Source organism: Misgurnus anguillicaudatus, chromosome 24 (genome assembly GCF_027580225.2).
Source record: "Misgurnus anguillicaudatus chromosome 24, ASM2758022v2, whole genome shotgun sequence".
Classification (NCBI taxonomy): Eukaryota; Metazoa; Chordata; class Actinopteri; order Cypriniformes; family Cobitidae; genus Misgurnus; species Misgurnus anguillicaudatus.
In genome coordinates this window covers 48,337,133-48,360,690 of record NC_073360.2, presented here as the reverse complement: position 1 = coordinate 48,360,690, position 23,558 = coordinate 48,337,133, and the positions used below count along the sequence as shown (strand labels likewise).

At 45.7% G+C, this 23,558-nt stretch overlaps 2 protein-coding genes across 2 annotated transcripts in view; both read right to left on the bottom strand.

The window, feature by feature from the left end:
• Positions 1-22,205, bottom strand: part of LOC141361557 (NACHT, LRR and PYD domains-containing protein 3-like) — an 85,127-nt gene extending 62,922 nt beyond the window's left edge. The window contains exons 1-7 of the mRNA XM_073863042.1: positions 22,132-22,205; positions 20,283-20,344; positions 16,682-16,966; positions 16,486-16,576; positions 14,448-14,561; positions 14,134-14,247; positions 1,073-1,080 (exon numbers count right to left, since the gene is read on the bottom strand). Coding sequence (XP_073719143.1) covers positions 1,073-1,080; positions 14,134-14,247; positions 14,448-14,561; positions 16,486-16,576; positions 16,682-16,966; positions 20,283-20,344; positions 22,132-22,205 — 748 coding nt within the window. The remainder of the gene's footprint in view (positions 1-1,072; positions 1,081-14,133; positions 14,248-14,447; positions 14,562-16,485; positions 16,577-16,681; positions 16,967-20,282; positions 20,345-22,131) is intronic.
• LOC129437205 (protein NLRC3-like) overlaps positions 1-23,558 on the bottom strand; it is a 578,808-nt gene that overhangs the window by 282,906 nt on the left and 272,344 nt on the right. The gene's annotated exons all lie outside the window — the stretch shown is intronic.

The following is a 23,558-nucleotide window of genomic DNA, read 5'->3' as shown; positions in this document are numbered from 1 at the left end:
TTGAATTTCTCATTACTTTAAAATGTTTACTATGTAGTGAATGTAATGTAATAACAGAGCTTATTCAAGATCTTTTCGTTGACATTGAGTTAGTTGACAGAATCCCTAAAATTAAACTGAACCGTTTTAAGTACTCCTTTGTACCAGTCTCCATCAAAATTTTAAACCAAAACTTTTAGTAGATTTGTAATAAATAGGCGTGAAAAGTGTGCAATAACTCTGTTTTGTGCAATAACGTCTCGGTTACGTATGTAACCCTCGGTCCCTGAAGGAAGGGAACGGAGACGTCACGTCGTGACCGACGAATTGGGGAACCGCTTCGCGGGTGACCTATCTACTTCGAGAACTATCAGAAACGCCAATGAACTTGGCATGCAGGTATTTGCATAATGCCGGCGCCGCCCCACCAGGTGCGTATATAAGGCACAGGTGCATAATACCAAATCAGCTATATTATTGCTGAGAAGCCGAGCAACAGTGCCCAGCCTGAAAACAGCAATGGAACAGCAAACTGTGGCGACGGGACATGACGAGGGTTACATACGTAACCGAGACGTTCCCTTTCAGTCGGTCACTACGACGTCACGAATTGGGAATCCCTACCAAAACGCCACTGCAGCTGAACCCTTCCAGTGCCTGCAAAAGCCCTCCGCCCTCCACATAAGGGGCGGAACCTAAGGCGAAATGCAGAAGGCCGGTCACTACCTGTTCCTTAACCCACGATTGTGAACCGTCTAAACTGAGCGGAGCTAGAACACTGCGGAAGCCATCCCCTAAGAAGGTTAAATGGATGACATAAAAATATATGAAACAACCGACAGGTTGCTCACAAAAAAGGTCTCTGAACAATACATGGTATGCAGAGAGATGCAGAGCAGGCTCTGCTAAGGAAAAACGTGGAGGATTAGAACCCCACGGACTATACACACAAATGAACCCCACGTAGGGGACAAATGTGGACGCTTAGCCTACACAGGTTTACAGAGAATACATCAGTGATAGGTTGACAGCGAATGCTCCGCAACATCAGCTATCAGGGCGGTGGAGGAGAGGCAAAAACAGTTTTTGTGACGTTTTTGCCTCAATGGCCTTCCATAATGGTGCAAATGTGCAGCACCAAAACAGAGGCTCCAAGCCGACACACGAGCCGACCCTCGGCATTCTTAACTAGTTAGTAGAAAGAACCCGAGTGGAAGCCGGCTCGACACAAACACTATAGAATCTTGTGAACGTAACCAGTCGACAAACAGGTTCCATTTAAGCGCGTAAGCCTGTCTCGTAGACGGCGCTCGCGCAGCAGCAATAGTGTTAGATACCTCTTGCGGTAAATCACTCACATCCTCCGTGCCCCGTCCAGAGACCACACATGGAGGTTCCATAGGTCGGGGTGCGGGTGCCATAATGTGCCCTCTTGTTGAGAAAGAAGGTCCTTTCTCAGGGGAATCTTCCAAGGAGGGGCTGTCGCGAGGAGAGAGAGTTCTGGAAACCAACTCCTGGTTGTCCAATACGGTGCCACCAACAGCACGCTCTCCTCGTCTTCCCGGATTTTGCATAGGGTTTGCGCAATGAGGCTCACCGGAGGGAACGCGTATTTGCGCATGTACCGCGGCCAGCTGTGTGCCAATGCATCCAAGCCGAGCGAGTCGTCGGCTAGAGAACAGGCGACAATGGGTCCTATCTGGGGAAGCAAACAGATCTATCTGCGCTTTGCCGAAACGTCTCCAAATCTGCTGAACCGCAATGGGGTGGAGCCGCCATTCGCCGGGATGCGCAGCCCGAGTGACCGCATCCGCCTCTACGTTGAGAGTGCCCGGAATGTAAATGGCACAAAGAGACCTCAAATTCTTCTGACTCTAAGTGAGGAGGTGACGGGCGAGATGCGACAGGTGACGCGAGCGTAAACCGCCTTGACGATTGATGTACGCCACGGTCGCAGTGTTGTCTGTGCGAACTAATACGTCTTTGCCCCGTAACTCGTTGCTGAAACGGACGAGCGCAAGATATACAGCCCACATTTCCCGGCAGTTTATGTGCCAATGCAGCTGGGGTGTCGTCCAGACCCCCGAAGCCACAAGCCCATCGTACGTGGCCCCCCATCCCGTGTCTGAAGCATCTGTACACACTATTGCATGCCTGGAGACCTGTCTCAGAGGCACACCGGCTCGGAGAAACGCACGGTGTAACCACGGAGTGAAAGTGCGACGACACGCAGGTGTAATGATAACACGGTGAATGCCGCTAAGCCACGCTCTCCTCGGGACTCGATCGTGAAGCCAATGCTGAAGCGGTCGCATATGAAGCAGTCAGAGCGGAGTTACAGCTGCGGCTGCTGCCATATGCCCTAGGAGCTTCTGAAATTGTTTCAGCGGGACCGCGCTCTTGCTCTTGAATGTATTCAGGCAAGTCAGAATCGACTGTACACACGCTTCTGTTAGACGAGCTGTCAAATCGATCGAGTCCAGTTCCATCCCGAGAAAAGAGATTCTCTGCACGGGGCAAAGCTTGCTCTTTTCCCAGTTGACCCGAAAACCCAAACGAGCGAGGTGTTTTAAAGTTAAATCTCTGTGATCGCACAGCGTCTGACGTGTTTGAGCTATTATTAGCCAATCATCCAGATACGCGAGAATGTGCACACCTTTCTCTCTCAGGGGTTTTAAACCCCCCTCCACTACTTTGGTGAATACACGGGGCGACAGAGAGAGCCCGAATGGGAGGACTTTGTACTGGTATGCTCGCCCCTCGAACGCAAAGCGGAGAAACGGCCTGTGCCGGAGGAGAATCAATATGTGGAAGTACGCGTCCTTCAGGTTGATAAATGCGAACCAATCGTTTAGACGAATGCATGGAAATATGCGTTTGGGCGTCAGCATTTTGAACGGCATTCTGTGAAGTGCACGGTTCAGCGAACGCAGGTCCAGGATTGGTCACAAGCCGCCGCTTTTCTTGGGTAAAATAAAGTAAGGGCTGTAAAACCCCGACCTCATCTCGGCTGGAGGGACCGACTCGATCGCGTCCTTTGCCAAGAAGACAGCGATCTCCGCAAGGAGGACGTGTGCATCGGCAGCTCTCACCACAGTGAAGCGAACGCCGGAGAATTTGGGGGGACGCCGGGCATATTGGATCGCATAGCCAAGACGAATCGTGCATAAAAGCCAACGCAACGGGCTGGGAAGCTGTTCCCATGCCCCCAGATACCGAGCGAGGGGGACTAAAGGCACGATCGGTGTACCCGCGGCGGGCGCAACGGAGGTGATCGCCGGTGTGTGCGTAATGGCCGCACCGACAGCAGTGTTGTGTGTGATAACACTCACCTGAGTCCGTTGCTGGGTGGGTGAGTAAGGGAGGCTCTGCTGAAGACACCTCACACCACTCGATGCACCCTCTGGCGAAGGAGGAGGAAGACGATGGGTTATTAGCCGGTAGCTGTCTCCTCCCGCCTGAGAAGTTGGAGAGCGCGGTGGGGTTATGAGCCCGTGCGTCGCTCTCATTCTCCTCTGATGAGTCGGAGAACGAGGGGGGGTTATGAGCCCACTCGTATCTCCGGCGCTCATCTGAAGACCTAGAGATGGAAGTGGAATTCGCTCTTTTTGTGAAATTGTGGGTGCCGACTGAAAAGTTGGCGGAACAGAAAATTGAAACAAAAGATTCCCCAACCGGCCCTCCTCTGGTGGGGGAGTGGTGCCTTCACCATCTCCCGAAGAGCGATCCCCTCCATCTCTTGGTCGCCCGTCTCAGGGCCGCTTCGATCTCTTCTTTCCACCCTTTGAAGCGGGCTGAGCGGGCGGGGCGGGCTGCTGACGACCGGTTCCTCGCTTCTTAGAAGAGCCCCGGGGAGGAACGGAGGCGGCCGCCGCAGGACGCCCTCGGCGAGGAGCAGGCTGAGGCGCCGACGTGGACGGGGCAGGCGCAGGACGCTTCCGACGTGGCATGATCTGAGCGATGGCCTCAGTCTGCTTCTTGGCCACGGAGAATTGCTGGGCAAACTCCTCGACCGTCTCGCCGAACAGGCCGGTCTGGGAAACCGGAGCATTCAGGAGCCGGGTCTTATCAGCATCCTTCATGTCCGCCAGACACAGCCAGAGATGGCGTTCCTGGACTACCAGGGTAGACATCGCACGCCCGACGCCAGATCCGTAGCCGCACGCAGTTCGGAGAACTCCGCCGAGTCGTGACCTCCCGCATGCAGGTCCCTCAGAGCCTTAGCCTGGTGAACCTGCAGCAATGCCATGGCATGCAGGGCAGAGGCTGCCTCCCCACAAGCCTTGTAAGCAGCACCAGTCAGCGCCGACGAGTGCTTACAGGCCCGTGAGGGGAGAGTAGGCTGGTCCCGCCAGGAGGAAGCGACACCGGCTGGACACAACTGCATCGCAACCGGCCGCTCCACTGACGGGATACCAGTGTACCCCTTGGCATCTCCACCCTCGAGAGAGGTGAGGGGTGAAGGCTGAAACGGCCGGTTCCAGGCGGAAAACGGGGTTTTCCACGACCGCGTCAGCTCTTCATGCACCTCGGGGAAGAAAGGCACTGGGGGCGAGGGCTGAGAAGCCCTGGCACCCCCGAAGAACCAATCATCGTGGCGGGACGGTTCAGGTGGAGGAGGTTTAGTCCACTCCAAGCCGACCGCCTCCGCCGCCCGAGCGAGCATGGCTGCCATCTCGGGGTCGAACGCAGAACCCGCAACCTGGCCCGAAGGCGGGAGCGGATCCGGATCGACGTCCGAGGCTGACACCCCCCCCTCCGACGTTACGGTGGACATCGCGTCAGGTGGAGGCTCGACAGAGCGCGAGGACACCGTAGAACACGGGCCGCTCGTCTCCATCGGGACCTCCGCTGGCAATGGATCAGGACGCTGGGAGCTGCTGGACGAACCAGCAGACCGACCCAGCACCGTTATACGGAGATCATCCTTCGCGAGTCTGGTAGCTGCGCCCTTAGCAGCACCAGACTTGCAAGGCGGGGGCCGTTGCCGGAGGAACGACACCCGTCTCCGCAAATCCGCCATAGTCATGCCCTCGCAGACGGAGCATGAACTATCACGCAACGCTGCCTCTGCGTGCTGGAGCCCCAGACACGAAAGACAATGCTCGTGGCCATCCCGGGGGGGCGAAGAACACACCGGATCCAGAAATGGAGCACGGACGGAAATCCATCTTTAAAAAGACGACCCCGACCGTGAAACGAATGAGTGGCTGTCTTTAAAAAGACACAAAGCTCAAACGTGCTGCTTTTTTAGGGAAATCACTCTTTTGTGTGAGCTGGTGAAACACACGGAGAGGCAAACGCACTCACTCGAACTCAAGTCCTAAAAAAGAGACAGAGAGAGAGAGAGAGAGAGAAAGAGAAAGGGTGGAGAAAACACTGCGAGCCTCCGCTGAGGTGTCATTGCCCAACCAACTTCAGCAAGCTGAGATCTTTTTCTTCCCTCAGAACAGGATCTACGAAGATCAATTTAGAAAGCTTCTCGAGAGCAGATGTCTGCCGGCTTCGAAGCAATAAAGCTGATTTGGTATTATGCACCTGTGCCTTATATACGCACCTGGCGGGGCGACGCCGGCATTATGCAAATACCTGCATGCCAAGTTCATTGGCGTTTCTGATAGTTCTCGAAGTAGATAGGTCACCCGCGAAGCGGTTCCCCAATTCGCCGGTTAAAAAATTTACAAGTTTTTAACTAATTTACAATGAGCGAACAAAAATACAAGTTTTAAAACAAATTTACCATCCGAGCCTTCGGTGGGAGGAAACCCGGAAGTATCGCTGTGAATCACATGAGAGATGTGAATGCGATGTTGTGTATTAGGCTGTACATCCTATTAATGGAGAGACAGTGATATTATATAAACTTTCATCTCTTCAGAAGTGACTTAAATGGATATTGGACCTTATTTTCGGGTAAGTGAAATGTGTGTGAGTGTGTGTGTGTGTGCTTGCACAGGGTGTGTGTGATGCGTCATGTGCAGTAGCGTGTAGAAGTACTTGTAGTCAGTGCATGATGCATGGTGTGTGCTGCATGTTGCTCCTGCTTGCTACTCTCTGCTTTCAGCTACTGCCACCGGCTAGCCCCCCCAGTGGAGGTGAAAAAGAGGAGCCGAGTGCGTAAGCCTTCTCCTGCCGGTACATAGCCTCTCTACCACCAAGACTCCTGCAGTGCCTCCACGTGGCCACACACGGATACTGGGTGCCGCGAGGCCCCAGGCTAATCTGCAGGGGATCTTGGAGCAGCAGTGGGCCCCAGAGGCATGACGTGCAGGCCCACCGATGTGTGGACACGCCCTGGCGTCTGCCAACCACTGCCCCAGCTAGGGGTCAAATAGCATGGGCAGATGGGGCTCAAAGCCTTGGATGGCAACCTGTCTAAGAGAAGGTCACTCTGAATTAAAATCGGGACTGTGAGGAGTTGCGCCCCACAGTCCACTATCAGCATAGTAAAGCCAACCATGGAGCACAAAGACATTCCAAATCCTATACTTCCAGCGGCGGGAGTCCGTAGGAACATCGCGGCGGACGGTGGTGCTGGTCCTCCTCATGGAGGACACCATGACAATGGGACCTTAAACCCGGGGATTGTCCAAGGGAGGGTCCTGTCCGACAACATCACCCCGTCCAATGCAATCATGCGCTGTCGGAAACCAGTTGTTATGGGAACCTTCAACGCATGCACAGCGAGAGAAGAAGCGAGGTTGATAGAACTTGCACATTGTGCAGAGGAACGGGGAGTGGAGATTCTGGGGGTCCAAGAACATAGGAGAGTGCACACTGATGACCTGATACTGTACCGCAGAGTGGAGAGATGCACGTTTATTTCCGCATCAGCGTGGAGGAACGATGCCCAAGCTGCAATAGGTGGTGTAGGGTTAATGCTGGGCCCACGGGCGCGTAAGGCTCTACGTCGGGTTCACCACCACACCGACAGGATTATGTGCGCAGAGTTCTCGGGTAACCCAGTAACAACAGTCATAGTTGTGTACTCACCCACCAACGTGGCGCCATCTGACGAGGTGGAGAAGTTCTTTGATGATCTTGCAAGAACGGTCCGCAGCGTCCCAACGCATAACTTCCTGGCAATTCTTGGTGACTTTAATGCGAGGCTTGGACCAGAGGACGTACCCTTCCCCTACCATGACTCTACCAACCGCAACGGTACCTACCTCACTGCCTTCCTCATGGAGCACGAGTTACTGGCGGCAAATACCATTTTCCGGAAGAGAACTGGAAAGAGGTGGACATTCCGGGATCGAGCCTCAGGAACGCTACGGCAGCTAGATTACATCCTAGTGAGGAAGAAGTGGAGGAACTCCATCATGAATGCTGAGCCATACAGCACCTTTAGTTCTGTGGGCTCAGACCACCGCGTGGTCTCAATGAGAGTTCGCCTGAGCCTCAGGGTCCCCAAACCAAGTCCCAGAATCCGGTATAACTGGAAAGCTTTCTCAAGTGACCCTGGCCTTCTAACCAAATACACAGAGGAGGTGAGGAGACGATTCCAGCAACTGGACGGGGGAGCAGAGGCAAGCGGCGAATAAAGAAGATTCGTCACTGCAAACAAGGAGGCAACCAGACTGTGCGTGCCTAAGATGGAGAAAGTCAGAACCTCTCTGCGATCAAAACATCCAGAGGTCAAAGCAGCACGTGGGATGGTGGAGGTAGCCCGCCTCAACTTTGAGCGGGAACCAACTGCGGAAAGGCGCAGCGAGCTGAATGAAGCTAAACAGTTTCTTTTCAGAACCTATGATGCCATCAAAGGGGAGGAACTGATGGAAAGAGTGCGGCGGGTGCAGGTGGCGCAAGGGGAACAGCAGTATGGGGAGGCCTGGAGGGTTGTCAATGAAATGACAGGGCGGAAGAGGACCAAGGAGGGACAGGTGAAAGGACACAGCCCAGAGGAGAGGGTGATGACCTGGTCAAACCACTTCAAAAGGCTGCTGGGGGAAACAGCATACACAGCTGAGGAAGAGGAAATACCATCAGACCTCCCAAACCTGAACATCAACGATGGTCCCTTCACACTTGGTGAGCTCGTCAAGGCAAAAGCCACAGTAAGAGTGGGAAAAAGTGCTGGTCCGGATGGCATACCCCCAGAGGTGCTGAAGAACTGTGATTTTGATGACATCATTCTAGAGTTCTGCAATCATGCTCTGCTGCACAATCGGTTGCCTGATATGTGGTCTCTATCAAACATCGTGCCAGTGCCCAAATCCGGAGACCTCTCGAAGCCGGACAACTACAGAGGCATCAGCCTGACATGCAGTATTGCGAAAATCTACAACCGCATGATTTTAAACAGGGTCCGGCAAGCAATCGACCCTCACCTGAGAGTAAATCAGAACGGCTTTCGAGAAGGGCGAACTGCTACAGCCCAGATCTTGGCACTTAGGAGATTGATAGAGGAGGTGAGAAAGGACAACCTGTCTGCAGTCCTATGTTTCATAGACTTCAAAAAGGCATTTGACTCGATTCACCGTGGTACAATGATGAAGATCCTGAAAGCATACAGAATTCCTCCAAACCTACTCCGGGCAATAGAGTCCATGTATTCAGAAACAAGGGCCAGGGTGGTGACCCCAGATGGCAACAGCGAGGAGTTTGAAATCCTGGCTGGAGTTATGCAAGGAGATACACTAGCCCCCTTCCTCTTAATCATAGTACTTGATTATGCGCTCAAGAAGGCAATCATGGGCGAGAGCAAGAACTTGGCTTCACGCTGACACCAAGAAAGTCAAGTTGACACCCGGCAGTAGTCTTGACAGACCTTGACTATGCGGATGACATCAGTCTGCTCTCCGACAACATGGAACAAGCACAGGAACTACTACACAGGGTAGAGTTAGAGTGCGCCAAGGTTGGCCTTAGGGTAAATGCAAAGAAAACTAAGGGTCTTGACTTACAACGTTCCACCAGAACATCAACCTCTGATAACAACAGGAGACACTGTGCTGAAAGAAGTTAAGGACTTCAAATACCTGGGCGCATGGGTCAACTCAACTGAGCAAGATCTAAAAGTAAGGAAGGCATTTGCATGGAGGGCACTAAACGGCATGAGCAGTGAATGGAACTCCAACCTTTCCAGCCGAATCAAACTCAGCTTCTTCTACGCAACGGTAGAGTCAGTTCTTCTCTATGGCAGTGAATGCTGGACCCTGAATCCAACATTAGAGAAGTCCCTGGACGGGTGCTACACCAGGATGTTGCGTGCAGTGCTTAAGATCAGCAAGAGTGCGCATGTAGCCAACAACATCCTGTATGAGGGAGTACCAAGAGTGAGCAACAAGATTGCTGTGAGGACAACGAGACTTGCAGGACATTGACGAAGGCATCGAGAGCTGCCAGCCAGCAAGCTGGTGCTATGGGAACCAACACATGGCCATCGGTCAAGAGGACGTCCCACGATAACATACGTTGACAAGAGGGATGCAGGAGCCCAGAGCACCAACAAACTGGCCAGATGCATGGAGAATCGGGATGACTGGAGGCAACGATGGAAGGCTCGTCTGAAGACGACCTAGAAATAGTTTTAGTTAGCTAACCCTAGCTTTCCAAGTTGCAAACGTTTTGGATGGAAGTTATCAAAATAATTCACTGACTTTCTCATTAGATCACAGACAACACGAGAGGGTGCTCCAAACTTTTTACTCAGGACTGCATTGTTCGTTCACTCCCGGGGGTTTGAGTTCGCAGCACCATGTAAACAAACTCGTCACGCTTCCCCATTTCAGTCTATGTAACCCCGGGAGCGAACGAACAATGCAGTCCTGATTAAAAAGTTTGGAGCACCCTCTTGTCACAGGGTGACTATTGTAGGGCGGAACCAAAAGTGGCGAAGCTTGGTTCCGCCCGAAGATGGTTTCCGCACAGGCCGAATTTCCCAAACACCCTTACTTCCTGGTCTCCTTGACAACCCGAATAAGGGCTTACGAGCAACAGGTGTGTAGAGTAATGTGGCAATCCTGTGATTGAAGGATGTATGGAAGAGGAGACATATAAATAGATCTATAGGAGCACAGGAAGAGGGCGGTTGACTTGGGGCAGATGCATTTCCGCCCATGGCGGTTGAATCTGGGGCGAGCTCCTTTCCACCTAGGGTGAACTAAACCACACACTCCGAGGGAAAAGCCTGACGGCTCTGTTGATCCGGGGAACACTTTAAAGCGAGCGGGAAAAAGTGCGGGGCCGAAGAAGGCGCGAGAGAGGAGTTGGTGTCGGTTGTTAAAGGAGCACCACGGAAAAAGTGCTTTTCTTTGCCATTGCTGTGCTGCGTGTGGTCAGGTAAACCGATCCGGTGTGGAAAGATTGGAGGCCTGGGTGAAGTCCTTAAAGGAGGAAATAGAGGTTGTAATCAACTGGGTGAAGGAAGTATCAAGGATACGAGACACTGGGCTGAGTATACTGGGAAGTGTTTACTGTTATGATGCGGATGCGTTTTCATGTGTGAATGCCCTGGGAACAGTAACATTGAGGATTACTCACCAGAGCTAGCGTCAAGGGTGATCGACAGCCGCGGACAAGCTGCAAAAGGAACAAACACCAGCAGAGTGTTACCAGCGGTGTGTGAGTAACAGTTTCCGTTTATACTATGAAGTATTGAGAAGAGAGTATTACGTGATGTATATTGTGAGTTCAATGAACAGATTGCGGCCCCACTGTGGAGAGAAGCGTGGGTGAGCCAGGGAGTAATACTGGAAGTCTATATAGGGAGCCAACGCTGTGAAGCATTGACATCGCACGTGAGTAACGCTGTACATTGTACTGTGCAGAGTGGAAGCGGTATATTACCTAACGTGTGTTGTGAGTTCAATGAACAGTTTGCAGCCCCACTGTGGAGCGAAGCGTGGGTGAGCCGGGGAGTGATACTGGAAGTCCATATAGGAAGCCAACGCTGTGAAGCATTGCCATTGCACGTGAGTCACACCATACATTGTATTAAGTGGTATTGAAGAGGGTTTATTACCTAACATGTGCAGTGAGTTGAAAGAACAGATTTGCAAAACGTTTGCAACTTGGAAAGCTAGCGTTAGCTAACTAAAACTATTTCACTTACGTGAAAATAAGGTCCAATATCCCTTTAAGTCACTTCGGAAGCGATGAAAGATTATATATTATCACTCTATCTCCATTATTAGGATGTACAACCTAATACACAACATCGCATTCACATCTCTCATGTGATTCACGGCGATACCTCCGGGTTTCTTCCCACCGGAGGCTCAGATGCGTGACGTCAGCGTATTGTACCTACCCTTTCCGTAATAAACGTAAATTTGTTTTAAAACTTGTAATTTGTTCGCTCATTGTAAATTTGTTACAAAAACTTGTACATTTGTTCACTCATTGTAAATTTGTTAAAAAAACCGTGTAAATTTGTTTAAAAAAACTTGTAAATTTGTTTTTAATCTTGTAAATAAGTAATTTACCATTGTAATTTATATTTGCACCTCAAGGCCACGATACTGAATGAATCCATTATATTTCATGTACCTCTTGACAATTGTTTTTTACAATCATTTCTTAAACCTTTAACAAAATATATAGAGCCAGAAAGGGCAAATTAGCATGCAAGCACAATTCCAAAATAGTGCCAATGGGAGTAATAATAATAATAATAATACCTTACATTTATATAGCGCTTTTCTCAGTACTCAAAGCGCTTTACATATGAACGGGGGAATCTCCTCAACCACCACCAATGTGCAGCATCCACCTGGATGATGCGACGGCAGCCATATTGCGCCAGACCGCTCACCACACACCAGCTTATTAGTGGAGAGGAGACCGAGTGATATAGCCAATTAGTATGAGGGATGATTAGTAGGCCAATGTGCAAGTTTGGCCAGGATGCCGGGGCACACCCCTACTCTTTTCGAAGGACATCCTGGGATTTTTAATGACCACAGAGAGTCAGGACCTCGGTTTTTAACGTCTCAACCGAAGGACGGTACTTTTTTGACAGTATAGTGTCCCCATCACTATACTGGGGTGTTAGGACCCACACAGACCACAGGGTGAGCACCCCCTGCTGGTCTAACTAACACCACTACCACCAGCAACCTGGTTTTCCCAGGTGGTCTCCCATCCAAGTACTGACCAGGCTCAGCACTGCTTAGCTTCAGTGGGCAAGCTGTCTTGGGCTACAGGGTGATATGGCTGCTGGTCAAGTGGTAATATCTGCAGGTTAATTACTAAAAAAGTGCAAATTAAATAACACAGGCGCAACAGCTGATTTCCATAATGACCAATGCAATCTACTAAGAGCAGCGCAAATCAGTTCAGGGTCACAAACAAGCAGAGCTGATGAGTTAAAGGGACAATAAGTAGGATTTACCCCCATCTAGTGGTGAAATTGTATTTTGCATTCAAACGAATAGTGCTCTCTAGCGCCTCCCTGTTCCAAATGTGTGTTGCAACAATGGTAGCCATTATGTAATCACTGATCTCCTTGTCCCTTTCAGCTGGTTCATGTGTTCTGAATAAAAATGTGTTGTGGAAATGCATTGGTAGGCTAGTGCTTTTTATCCCTCTCTGCTATTATAGTTTTTCAATATGGCGAAACGACATGGAAGCCTCCTTGGACTTACCCGTTCAATGTAAGTAAAGAGAAGAAATTCTAAGCTTACAAAGAAAAGTCAGATCACTGGCAGAGGTCATTTGACACCAACAAGGACATATTCATGAATAAAGACATTGATTTTGATTAATAAAACACTTAAAACCCTACTTACTGTCCCTTTAATGCATGATGCGCTTGAATTAAGCACTACGGACTGAAAAGTGAAGGTTTGCAATAAGTTTTAAAACATCTGGTATTGTGTGAGCTCTTCTAGTGACTCATATTTTATTTACCTCAGTAAATAATAAATAACATGGCTTGGCAAACAATATTTTTGAATAATATGTTCCTCTGGTATTCCACATAAACTGTTACATGTTAAAAAATCCTCTGCGTTGTATCACACGTTCGCTGCTCTCTGTGATGCCTCTTTTTCTTGCAAAAATTTAAGTCATTTCAAAATGCTTTTTTCGGCACTAAATAATCGTGCAAATGCCAATTATAACACACGAACATTAGTAAATCGCGTTGTGTGAATCATTTAAATAATCTCCTCCCAAAATTTTTGCATCTGAAAGGAAACTCTTAGAAATGCATATGCAAATAAGGTCAGCAAGGCTTTGAACCAGAAACTTTTGATGTTTTGCAAGGAACAGAAAAGAAATCAGAAACTTTCTAAAAATATATATGGTCTGGAACAGAATAGTTTAAAATAATGGTAGCCGGTTAATACTGTTATTTTTTCCATTCTTTGACTCTGTGAAGTTCACTTCCGGTCGTTGTTGACTCATCTGAGAAATGAGAAGCTTGCCACCAGAAAGTAGTCTACTCAAGCCCAAATCTCTAATGATCTCTAATCATAAGAGGGAAATATTGTAGGCTGCCAAGTATCTCAAGATGTTTGTTTTTTAATTCTAATTAATGGTGTAACGGATTACAGTTGATCAGTAATCCGTACAGATCACGACCCACGGTTCGGCTCGCATGCGATTCGAGGATGAATACACAAATTTAAATAGGGTGAAAGTTGATCATTTGCACGTGTTTCAAAGGCTTGCAAATGTTAACACTTTTTTATTTTAAACAATTTAAACACAAAAAGGCGCTAAAGTGAACAATATTCTGTATGCACAGACGCACATGCCGTTAAATGTGTTCGGTCCAACTCCAATCAAACGTGATTATCCCTATGCCCTTCAAAGATCAGAACTCTTGATGTATAAACTTGAGAGTTATGCTACTGTGTGTCATTATTGTAGTCCATTAAAATACATTTGGTGAATAAAGCACTAAAAAACAACGTAATTTTCACTTTATGTGGAGCGACTGTTTAAGCTTCATCTTCTTCCCAAAGCGCCGTTTGGAATTAGTGGTTCAAAAAATTCTGGTTCAAGCCCTGAAGGTCAGTCGCAAAACTAACTACACCAAACCTTTTCAGCACTAATGATCCACTGCGCGTTTTAGTAAATCCCGACAGTCGTTATTTAACGCCAAAATGATGGTTTGCGCTGCCGCAAGCTATTAGTAAAACTGGCACCAAACTTGTATAAAAATGTTAAACTATAATAAAATGATTCATAGATATTTTATACCTGAGATTAGGCCTTGTCTCTTCACTCTTAAAGTTGGTTGGCAGCACCATAGAACCATCACTCTTCATAGACACACAGCTGAACTCTGGATCTGATCTTTTCTGATGAACTGAACTATAACAAACAACAGATTATAATAAATATGGATGATTGTATTCAACAATTAACATCCATTTACCATAAGAAAGCACTTTTGATCGTTTTATTATGCTCCTACAAATACTATATTGAATTGTTATTTATCTGAAGGTGACAAGATCAAATTTTGTATATCAATTCATAAAAATCATGCAACACAGATTATTTTTACATACCTGAGATTAGGCCTTGTCTCTTCACTTTTAAAGTTGGTTGGCAGCATCATAGACCGATCACTCTTCATAGACACACAGCTGAACTCTGGATCTGATCTCTTCTGATGAACTGAACTATAACAAACAACAGATTTAATACTTTAATTTACATTAATAATCTTTATAATAAAACCAATGTTTAAAAAATATTTTAAACAATCTTAAATGGGACATTCCATGAAAATCTGACCTTTCCATGTTTAAGTGCTATAATTGGGTCCCCAGTGCTTTTACCAAACCAGAAAACATCAAAAATAGCAACCCTGTAACTTTGTTTTGGTAAGCCTCTCTCTGCATGCATGTTAACTCTTTCACCGCCAGCGTTTTTTAAAAAAGTTGCCAGCCACCGCCAGCGTTTTTGATGATTTTCACCAAACTTTGATGGCCCTTAGAAAATTTTCTACAATGAATATTTAAACATGTTATATATCAAAATAAAGAACCAAGCCTCTACTTTTAAACAAAAACAATTTTTTTATTGTATCTTCATGCGTTCATTTGTAATCACCCCTTGAATACAAGTAGGTTTAGTCAAAAATGGAACATTTTGAACAAAAAACTGAGAAAACGCATTTTTCTGAAAGGAGTGCATTTTTAAGCAAATTACATTCAGATTTCATGTTTTTTGATAAATAAAACCTTCAACTATAAATTAACATTGAAAATAAATATAAAAAATAAAAATTTAAGCACTGTAATTTATCTTTTGAGTGTTAAACTCTGTAACAACTTTTGCAGAACGAGGTCAAACCCTTACATGCACAAACCCTGCATCTTCTCGTCTGGTGTTGCTTTTTGAAAATGTACATAAAATAAATAAAAATTAAACACTGTAGTTAATCTTTGAGTGGTAAACTTTGTAACAGTTACCAGAATGTAAGGGGACACAACAACTTTTGCAGAAAAATGAGGTCTCCTTTCGCAAGCCCTTGCGTACACAAACCCTGCACCTTCTCGTCGGGTGTTGTTTTTTGGAGGTGGACGCAATTGGAACAAGTGCATGAACTGCAAAAAGGTCATTCACCCTCTGTCTAGGGTCCCTGTTGTAGGGTGCTCTGGGAGTGATTTCATTTGGGGGGTCATCGCGTTCTTCCCCACCACCAGCATGTGCTTGGCTGTTCCATGATTTTATAACACTCTTGATGAAAGAGAGGAGAGTTTTACAATTACCTTCTGGGTTTTTTGCCTTGTAGATGATAAAAGCATTGAAGAAACTGATCTGAAACAGATAGGTGACAAATTTCTTTGTCCACTTTTGTGACTTCCTGACGAAGGGGTAGTACCCAATGTTTTGATCCAATCTGTCAACTCCATTCATTGCATTATTTTATTCCACAATGCATGCTGGTTTTTGCTTTGCAACTTTTTCTTGGCAGCCTCTCTGCCATACATCAACAACTTCCATGTTGTTTTCATGACATGTTGTAACCATTTTCACAGTTTGTTTGTCTCGCCATGCCAAGACCATCACATTTTCAGTGTGCCGCATGACTGTTTCGCCAATCCTAAGGTCAGCATTTGTGAGATCTCGAATGACTGGTGGTTCACCTCTGTTTTTTCTAATTGTACCACAGACATGGGTTTTCAAATCAAGGAGGCGCTCACATAGTTGTACAGAGTTTTAAAAATTATCCATAAACAACCTGTAACCATGACCTGCTAGGCGATCAAGAAGAGAGACAACCGTGTCTCCCAGGGAAGCACTTTCTCCACTATAGGGCTTCATGTTAAAACAGTACCCAGTTTCAGAATCGCACAAGATGTAGGATTTTATTCCATATTGATAGATTTTTGAGGATTGTACACCCTGAAAGCTAGGCGCCCACGCCACAGAAACATACCCTCGTCAATGCAAATGTTTGTGTTAGGCTGATACATTTCAAGGAATTTTGACACAAGGTGATCTAAGACAGGCCGGACTTTATATAGCCTGTCAGTGTCATTGGCTGGCCTTGCTGTATTGTCATTGAAGTGAATAAATCTACATATGATTGCAAACCTGTTGCGAGACATGACCTTGCCGAAGTAGGGGGTAGCTAACATTTCATCTGTAGACCAGTACATTTCAAGTTCGGGCTTATGAATGATACCTGTAAGAAAAAACAACCCCAGAAAGGTTTTCATTTCTGAAACTGTGACAGGCTTCCATGAATGACTTCTAGCATATTGTGAAGTGTCATCCACCGCCTGTATACACTGATATGCATAAAGATTAGTCTGATCAACAATGTTTTGAATGAGTACATCAGAAATGAACAAGTCAATAAAGTCTTTAGGGTCATCTGAATCCAGAGCAGCAGCATCACTGAGAGGCCCAGGATTCTCGCTGAAAGGAAAGTTTTTTGGCTGAAAGTTTGATTCCTGCCAACCATGGCTATCAGGTTCAGGAACTTCAGCCGGACGGTTCACAGAAGCCCTTAGCTGGTCACCAGCAGCACCATGTTGATGTGTCTGATGTCTGTCTTGTTGCTGTGTTCTACCTATAAATAATTATATGAAAAATTGTAATTACTGTAACAGTGACATGCATGCACGCACGCACACACACACACACACACGCACGCATGCATGGACGCACACAAGCACGCATGCATGCAAGGACCCACACATGCAAGAACACAAACACGCATGCATGCATGCATGCAAGAATGCACACAAGCATGCATGCATGCAAGAATGCACAAGAATGCAAGAATGCAAGAAGACCCTTCTCTACCGTAATACACCTAAAACACGGATTTACGGAAAAACTCGTCATTGGCGGGGAAGCGTTTTCTCGCAATTGACGAGATATCTCGTCAATGGCGGTGAAAGAGTTAAAAATAGCTCTTTCAGATTTTACTCCTTGCATGACATAGTAAGGGGATCATATTATAATGATACCGCCCCTTCATCTGCAATATCCAATCACGACACTGACCTTTAGAGAGAAAGAGTGAGAGAGAGAGAGAGACAACGCAACTGTATTCACTTTCATCAGTATTCAATATAGCGCTGAAACGATTCATCGAGTTACTCGATTCAAAAAATTCCTCGAGGCAAAAATTCTGCCTCGAAGCCTTGATAAATTCCTATGACGCGCACTACACGCGCCGAGATCTGATTCACACGGACCGTTGATCAATGTTCAGGTAGCACATCATAGCGCGTGATACATTTTGAATTTAGTTGGCGCGATGGCGGAGCAAATATGTCCATAAACGCCAGAGAGAGAATGTCTAAAGTTTGGGATCATTATTACATTCAGCATCTGAACCGAAAACATCCACAGCTGTTTCACCAAGCGTCGATGAAACAAGGTAACGTAGCTTCCGCTGATTTTAATCCCATACTGTATTTGTAGCGATGTCGTTATGCGGTTTGACTAGATATGATGTTTAGCTTTGATGTTTTTAAGTAGTAAACGTATTCACGTTCAATTGCAGGAGAGTATAGCTTAAAAAAGAACCCCTTCACACACACGCATGTACTTTACAGGTGTGTGTACCAAAAAACGGCACCACAGTGCAATCATCTATAGGCAACTTGTAATCTGACATATTTTGTTCAATAATAATAATCTCTGTCTTATTGGAGTTTAGCATAAGGAAGTTATTCTCTCTCACGCGAATCAGACCGATTGCGCAATGCATCACATATGCTTAAACTTTTATGTAGCCACGCAACAATAATTTCAGCTGCATGCATTCACTGTATACAGCGGGATGTGATGTTGTGATTTTTCGAACGGATGCTTCACCTAAAATGCACAGCAAAGCAAGTGATGCAAACCAAATGCAGCATTCTATTGAAAAGGAATGTATTTATTTCTGCCGTGCCAAAATGCAATGAAGCAACTGAACGTCTGACTGGGGTGTCACTCTTCCTCACGCAGAGAACGCGTGCACACACACAAACACAAACACAGGTGCACGTGCGCGCACACACACAGGTTGTTACCATAGCAAATAGGCTCACCCCAGAAATGATATATATGTTAGTAGCCTAATGGTAAACGCTGCCTGTGTAGAAATGTACATAAACCAGATATTTACTTTGATGTCAGGGCTAGATTACAGCATGAAACCTGTTGTGCATATTAATAAAGTAAAGTGTTTAATTGTTGGCACTGGCACTTATAAACACTAAATGGGTAAAAATGGAAATAAATAGGCTTATTTTTGGAGCCAAATACCTCTGTTTTTTAGCAATAAAAGCCAAATGCTTGAACATTTTACAGCCACGTCATTTTCGTTATGCATTATTTGTTTTGGTTGTTTAAAAACACACACAAAATTTTTATCCGATTACTCGATTAATCGATCGATTCAGTGCTAGGTTAATCGATTACAAAAAGAATCGATAGCTGCAGCCCTAATTCAATATGTTGTTTAATATGTTTCTCTGAAGTTTAACATGAATATGAGGATTAATGCACTCCATGAGACAGAGTAAGAGAACAATGCGTATTCGCTATTATACACAATAAGCATAAATATGTTGTTTTATGACATGAATACGAGGAGTTACAAGACAGAGTGAGAGACTGACAGAACAACGCAAATGTTTTCACTTTATCTCATGGACAGAAGACAAGGAGGCAGATGTAAAACCAAAAATATCATTTTTTTCAGAATTACGGGTAAATGAGATATGGTGGTGAAAGAGTTCAGGTATCCACGTATAAAATACTCCAAACACGCCAATGACGATGATGAATAGAGTCCTCTGAGAAGCAAAGAGAGAGTCAGGTTAGGCTATGTTTACATTAATGCAGTTATTTTTTTAAACACATTTCTTTTGCTATGTTTACGCCTTTCATTTACACTACGGCACCGTTATCAAGCCTCATAAACAGAGTCGTTTGTAAACACTGCAGAATCTGTTTTAGTTTGAGTTGTGCTGCAGTTTAAATGAACATAGACGGAGTCTTATGTAAATGAACAGCATATTTTAATACATCATTTTCAAAATAAAAATAATTTTTATTCAGGTAAATGGAGGTTTGCAATAAAGGTTTTACCAAAAATGGTAAACATCTACCAACCAACTATTATAAACACTATATCTATTTTAATAGATCATGTCTGTTTATATTTATGTTTGAGTATTGTTGGGTTTGAATATTGTTATATTGTTTTTTTATTTTTATTTAATTAGCTTATTATGAAAATTGTAATTTTAAACGCCATAGCGCATTGAAAAGGACAATATTACAGCAAAAATGGAGTGGGTCTGATATAATTTTTGAGTTTAAGTTTTGTTTGCTACTTTAAAACAAATTTCATTTAATATAATTTGTCTCTTAATTTTAATCAATGTTTTGTTGATAAGTTTTGTGAATATAAACTAATAAGTACATTAACTCTTTCCCCGTCATTGACAAGTTGTCTCATCAATTAAGAGAAAACATTTGCATAAAAACATGTTTCTGATGAGGTTTTATGTTAATCTGTAATGTTAATCTGTAATACCTGTAAAAAATACCTGTAAAAAATATAGGCTCTGTCCCAAATGGCGACTTTCGGTCTTGTGGCCTTAAATTGTCCGTGCTCGCTATTCTACGAGTCTGTAGGGTGTCCCATCTGTCATTTTTACGCTTCAAAGTGTGCTCATCAGTGCCCCCTTTGCCCTCTTGATGTGATCTTAGTCAAAGCCCGCACTGTAGCAGGCTTCGCGCACTTTACCAACCCAGAAGTCCTTGCGAAAGAGCAATCAGACCAATCAGATGACGGAAGGAAGGAGTTCACACTGACTGTCACGGTAGGAAATCCACTGTTTCCTCCGTGTCATGTTTTTGTGTGTGTGTTTACTCACCTCTTTCCCATGTGCTCGTTACCCTAATCCCGTTCACCTGTGTGTTGATTGTCTCGCTCCAGCTGCTCATCATTACATGCTCTCCATATAAGACTCATTCTACTCTCTGTTCCCCGCCAGATCCTCACTCTATGTTTGCCTCCAGTGTTGTTTGGATTACTGTGTCATTGTGTTTGGATTATCGTGTCATTGTGTTTGGATTATCGTGTCTAGTGATGGCAAAATGAGGCTTCCTGAACCACTGAGGCTTCACAGCCCATTGCTTCACCCAAAGGTTCATTACCCGAAGCTTCATTCAACATTGCTCCCTAGTGACATCTAGCGACTGTTAAAAGAAATAGCAGATGAATAAAAAACATTTTATGCACTGACCTAAGCAGAAATGTGTTTATTGTCTGGTTATAATATATGTATGTATGTATGTATTTATTTCTGTGTCAATTTTTTGAGATGTCATACCACAGTTAAGTAATAATTTAATTGTTTGAAGAATAACAGTATGACCTATTCAAGTACAACTTTTGTACGGTAGTCTGGGGTGGGAAAAATTTTAAAATAAAATGTGTGTGTGTGTAAAGTGGAACCATAAGTAGTTTCAGTGCTGTGTGGTGCTTATGGGACTGAGGGTACAATGAAGAAAATTGCAACAAATCATTTTGGGATTTATTATTGCTTTTTATTGAGAAACAAACCATTTTGAAGTGTGTTGGGATTAAGATGATTCCTCTTTTTGGATAAAACCTCTCAAGCTTGGGAAAAGATTCTTTCACATGGAACGGAGGATGCAGGGCAACATAAAAATGCCAGTGCCAGCTGGTATAAGTGTGGGTACTGATGCTTATGTTGAGCCTAATATACTAGTGGGTCCTCGGTTCTTGTGAGATTCACTTCAGATAAATGTAAGAAATTAGATTATATATTACTTTGACTAGTCTGTGGATTGTTAGTAGTATGTGCATGCTTATGCAGTGCTCGATAATACCTGAGCATGGAAGAGGTATTTTTGCTGTATGTCAACTTCTTATGGCACAGCAATCATTTTACATTTAAACATAAAATAATGGACATGAAAGACTATACTGCCATAAAGTGTGTTATAATAATATTAACACACTAAAATATAACAATTACGCATACTTTATTGTGAGCAACAATTTCAAAATACTCCCAGACAGGGGAGGATTTCCTCTTTCTTGCTGGCTCCATTACAAAGACCAAATAACATGTCACAAAATGCAAACAAATCCAATTGGGCAATCTAAATTAACAACCCATCCATTCCAAATCCAAAAATCTAAAGCAATCCCGCCTATCTTATGTAACTAATACAAAATAATAATAATATAATAAAGCTAATATTCCGGATGATCCTCCGGAATATATATATATATATATATATATATATATATATATATATATATATATATATATATATATATACATACACACATTTATAATTATATACTATAACTACTAATATAATGTACTAATAATAATAAACTCTTCTACCCTCTGCTTCTACCACTCCTGACACCTTTCCAACACTGAAACGCCACAAAAGCCACAAGGAGGCGCGAGTTTCGAATCCGGAATTGATACTCAGACCGAACCAATGACGTGTCCAAACAAACCGATGCCTCTTTGTCATTGGTCACGTGATTTCTACGTTAACAACACAAGCCTCGAAGCAAGGCTTCATTTGGCACGCCCATTTATTCTCGACACGCGCTCTGAAGCCTCGCTTCAAATAACCCATCACTAATCGTGTCGTCGAGTTGGATTGTATGTTGTAGCTGTCGTCTTCGTGTGGATGTTCCTGTGTTCAGCCTGGGTTTTCACCACTGCTCACCACTCCACCAACGCTGCCATCAACATCACCGTCACCAACTCACCACCGTAGTCTGTCGCCACCATTGCCACCATCACTGGACATTTTCCTGCCTGGCCTCTTACTCCGTCATTTATTCCTGTGTGTTTATTTAATAAATTGTTTCACCTGCAACTGCTTCCGTCTCCTAGCGTGTCATTACAGAAGGATCTGGCCAACATGGAAGCAGCAGGTGATCAACCCACCTCCACTTTAAAGGACTTCCTCCAGCGTACACTACAAAGAATGGATCATCAAGATAAATCCATCGAAGAGATGCGTAAGGCCATCCATGCAATGGTGGCGAAAGTGTCCGAGCTCTCCCAGCGATCTCAACACCCACCGCTAACCACTGCGCCACCCACGCCGCCCACAACATCTTCACCTCCAGGGGGTAGTTTTCCGCCCGAGCCACGTCTGCCTATACCCGAGAAGTATTCCGGTGAGTCCAATTACTGTCTCAGTTTTTTGTCTCACTGTTCTCTTCACTTTGCCCAACAGCCCAGAACTTTCTGCCTCGAGGAGACTAAAGTGGCGTTCACGCTCTCACTGCTCTCGGGGAAGGCTGCCCTCTGGGGGACCGCGATGTGGGAGAATAGAGACATCTGCTGCTCCTCGTTCACCCTCCTCTCGGAAGAGATGAAGAAAGTCTTCGATCGCTCCGTCGCCGGGAGAGAAGCAGCTCGGCTCCTCGCGGAGCTCCGTCAGGAGGACTGATCGGTTTCCGACTACGCCATTGAGTTCCGCACCCTGGCGGCGGAGTGTAGGTGGAACAAGGAGGCGCAGTGGGACCATTTCCTGCATGGGCTAGCAGATCGTATCCAGCGGGAGATCGTCACTATGGAGCTACCACCCTCATTTAATGGTCTCGTGGCTATTCGGGTTGACGCAAGACTTGCTCAAGCCGCTAGAAGAAGGACACCTACAGCCATACCACGTAGAACCGAGTCCAACAGTCCCTCCAGCGAGACTACCACCAGCGTTCTCCCTGATCCGGAGCCCATGCAGGTGGGAAGAGCTCGGCTTTCCCGGGAGGAGAAGAACCGGCGGAGATCCCTGGGACTGTGCCTATACTGTGGTGAGGCGGGTCATCAGTTTCAGCGGTGCCCGGTAAAAGACCAAGCCCGGTAGTAAGACGGAGGCTACTATCGGGCGGGATCTCTGCCACCAAGACCTCTTCTACATTAACTCTCCTCCCAGTGAGACTACGGTGGTCCACTTATTCATACACCGAGAATGCACTTCTGGACTCCGGGGCTGAGGGAAATTTCATTGACCGGTCACTAGCACACAAGCTCCAAATTCCTGTCATTCCTCTCACCCACCAGATTGCACCCTTCGCTTTGAATGGACACCCACTACCTACCATCAGGCACACCACCGTACCTGTCACTGTCATCACCTCCGGC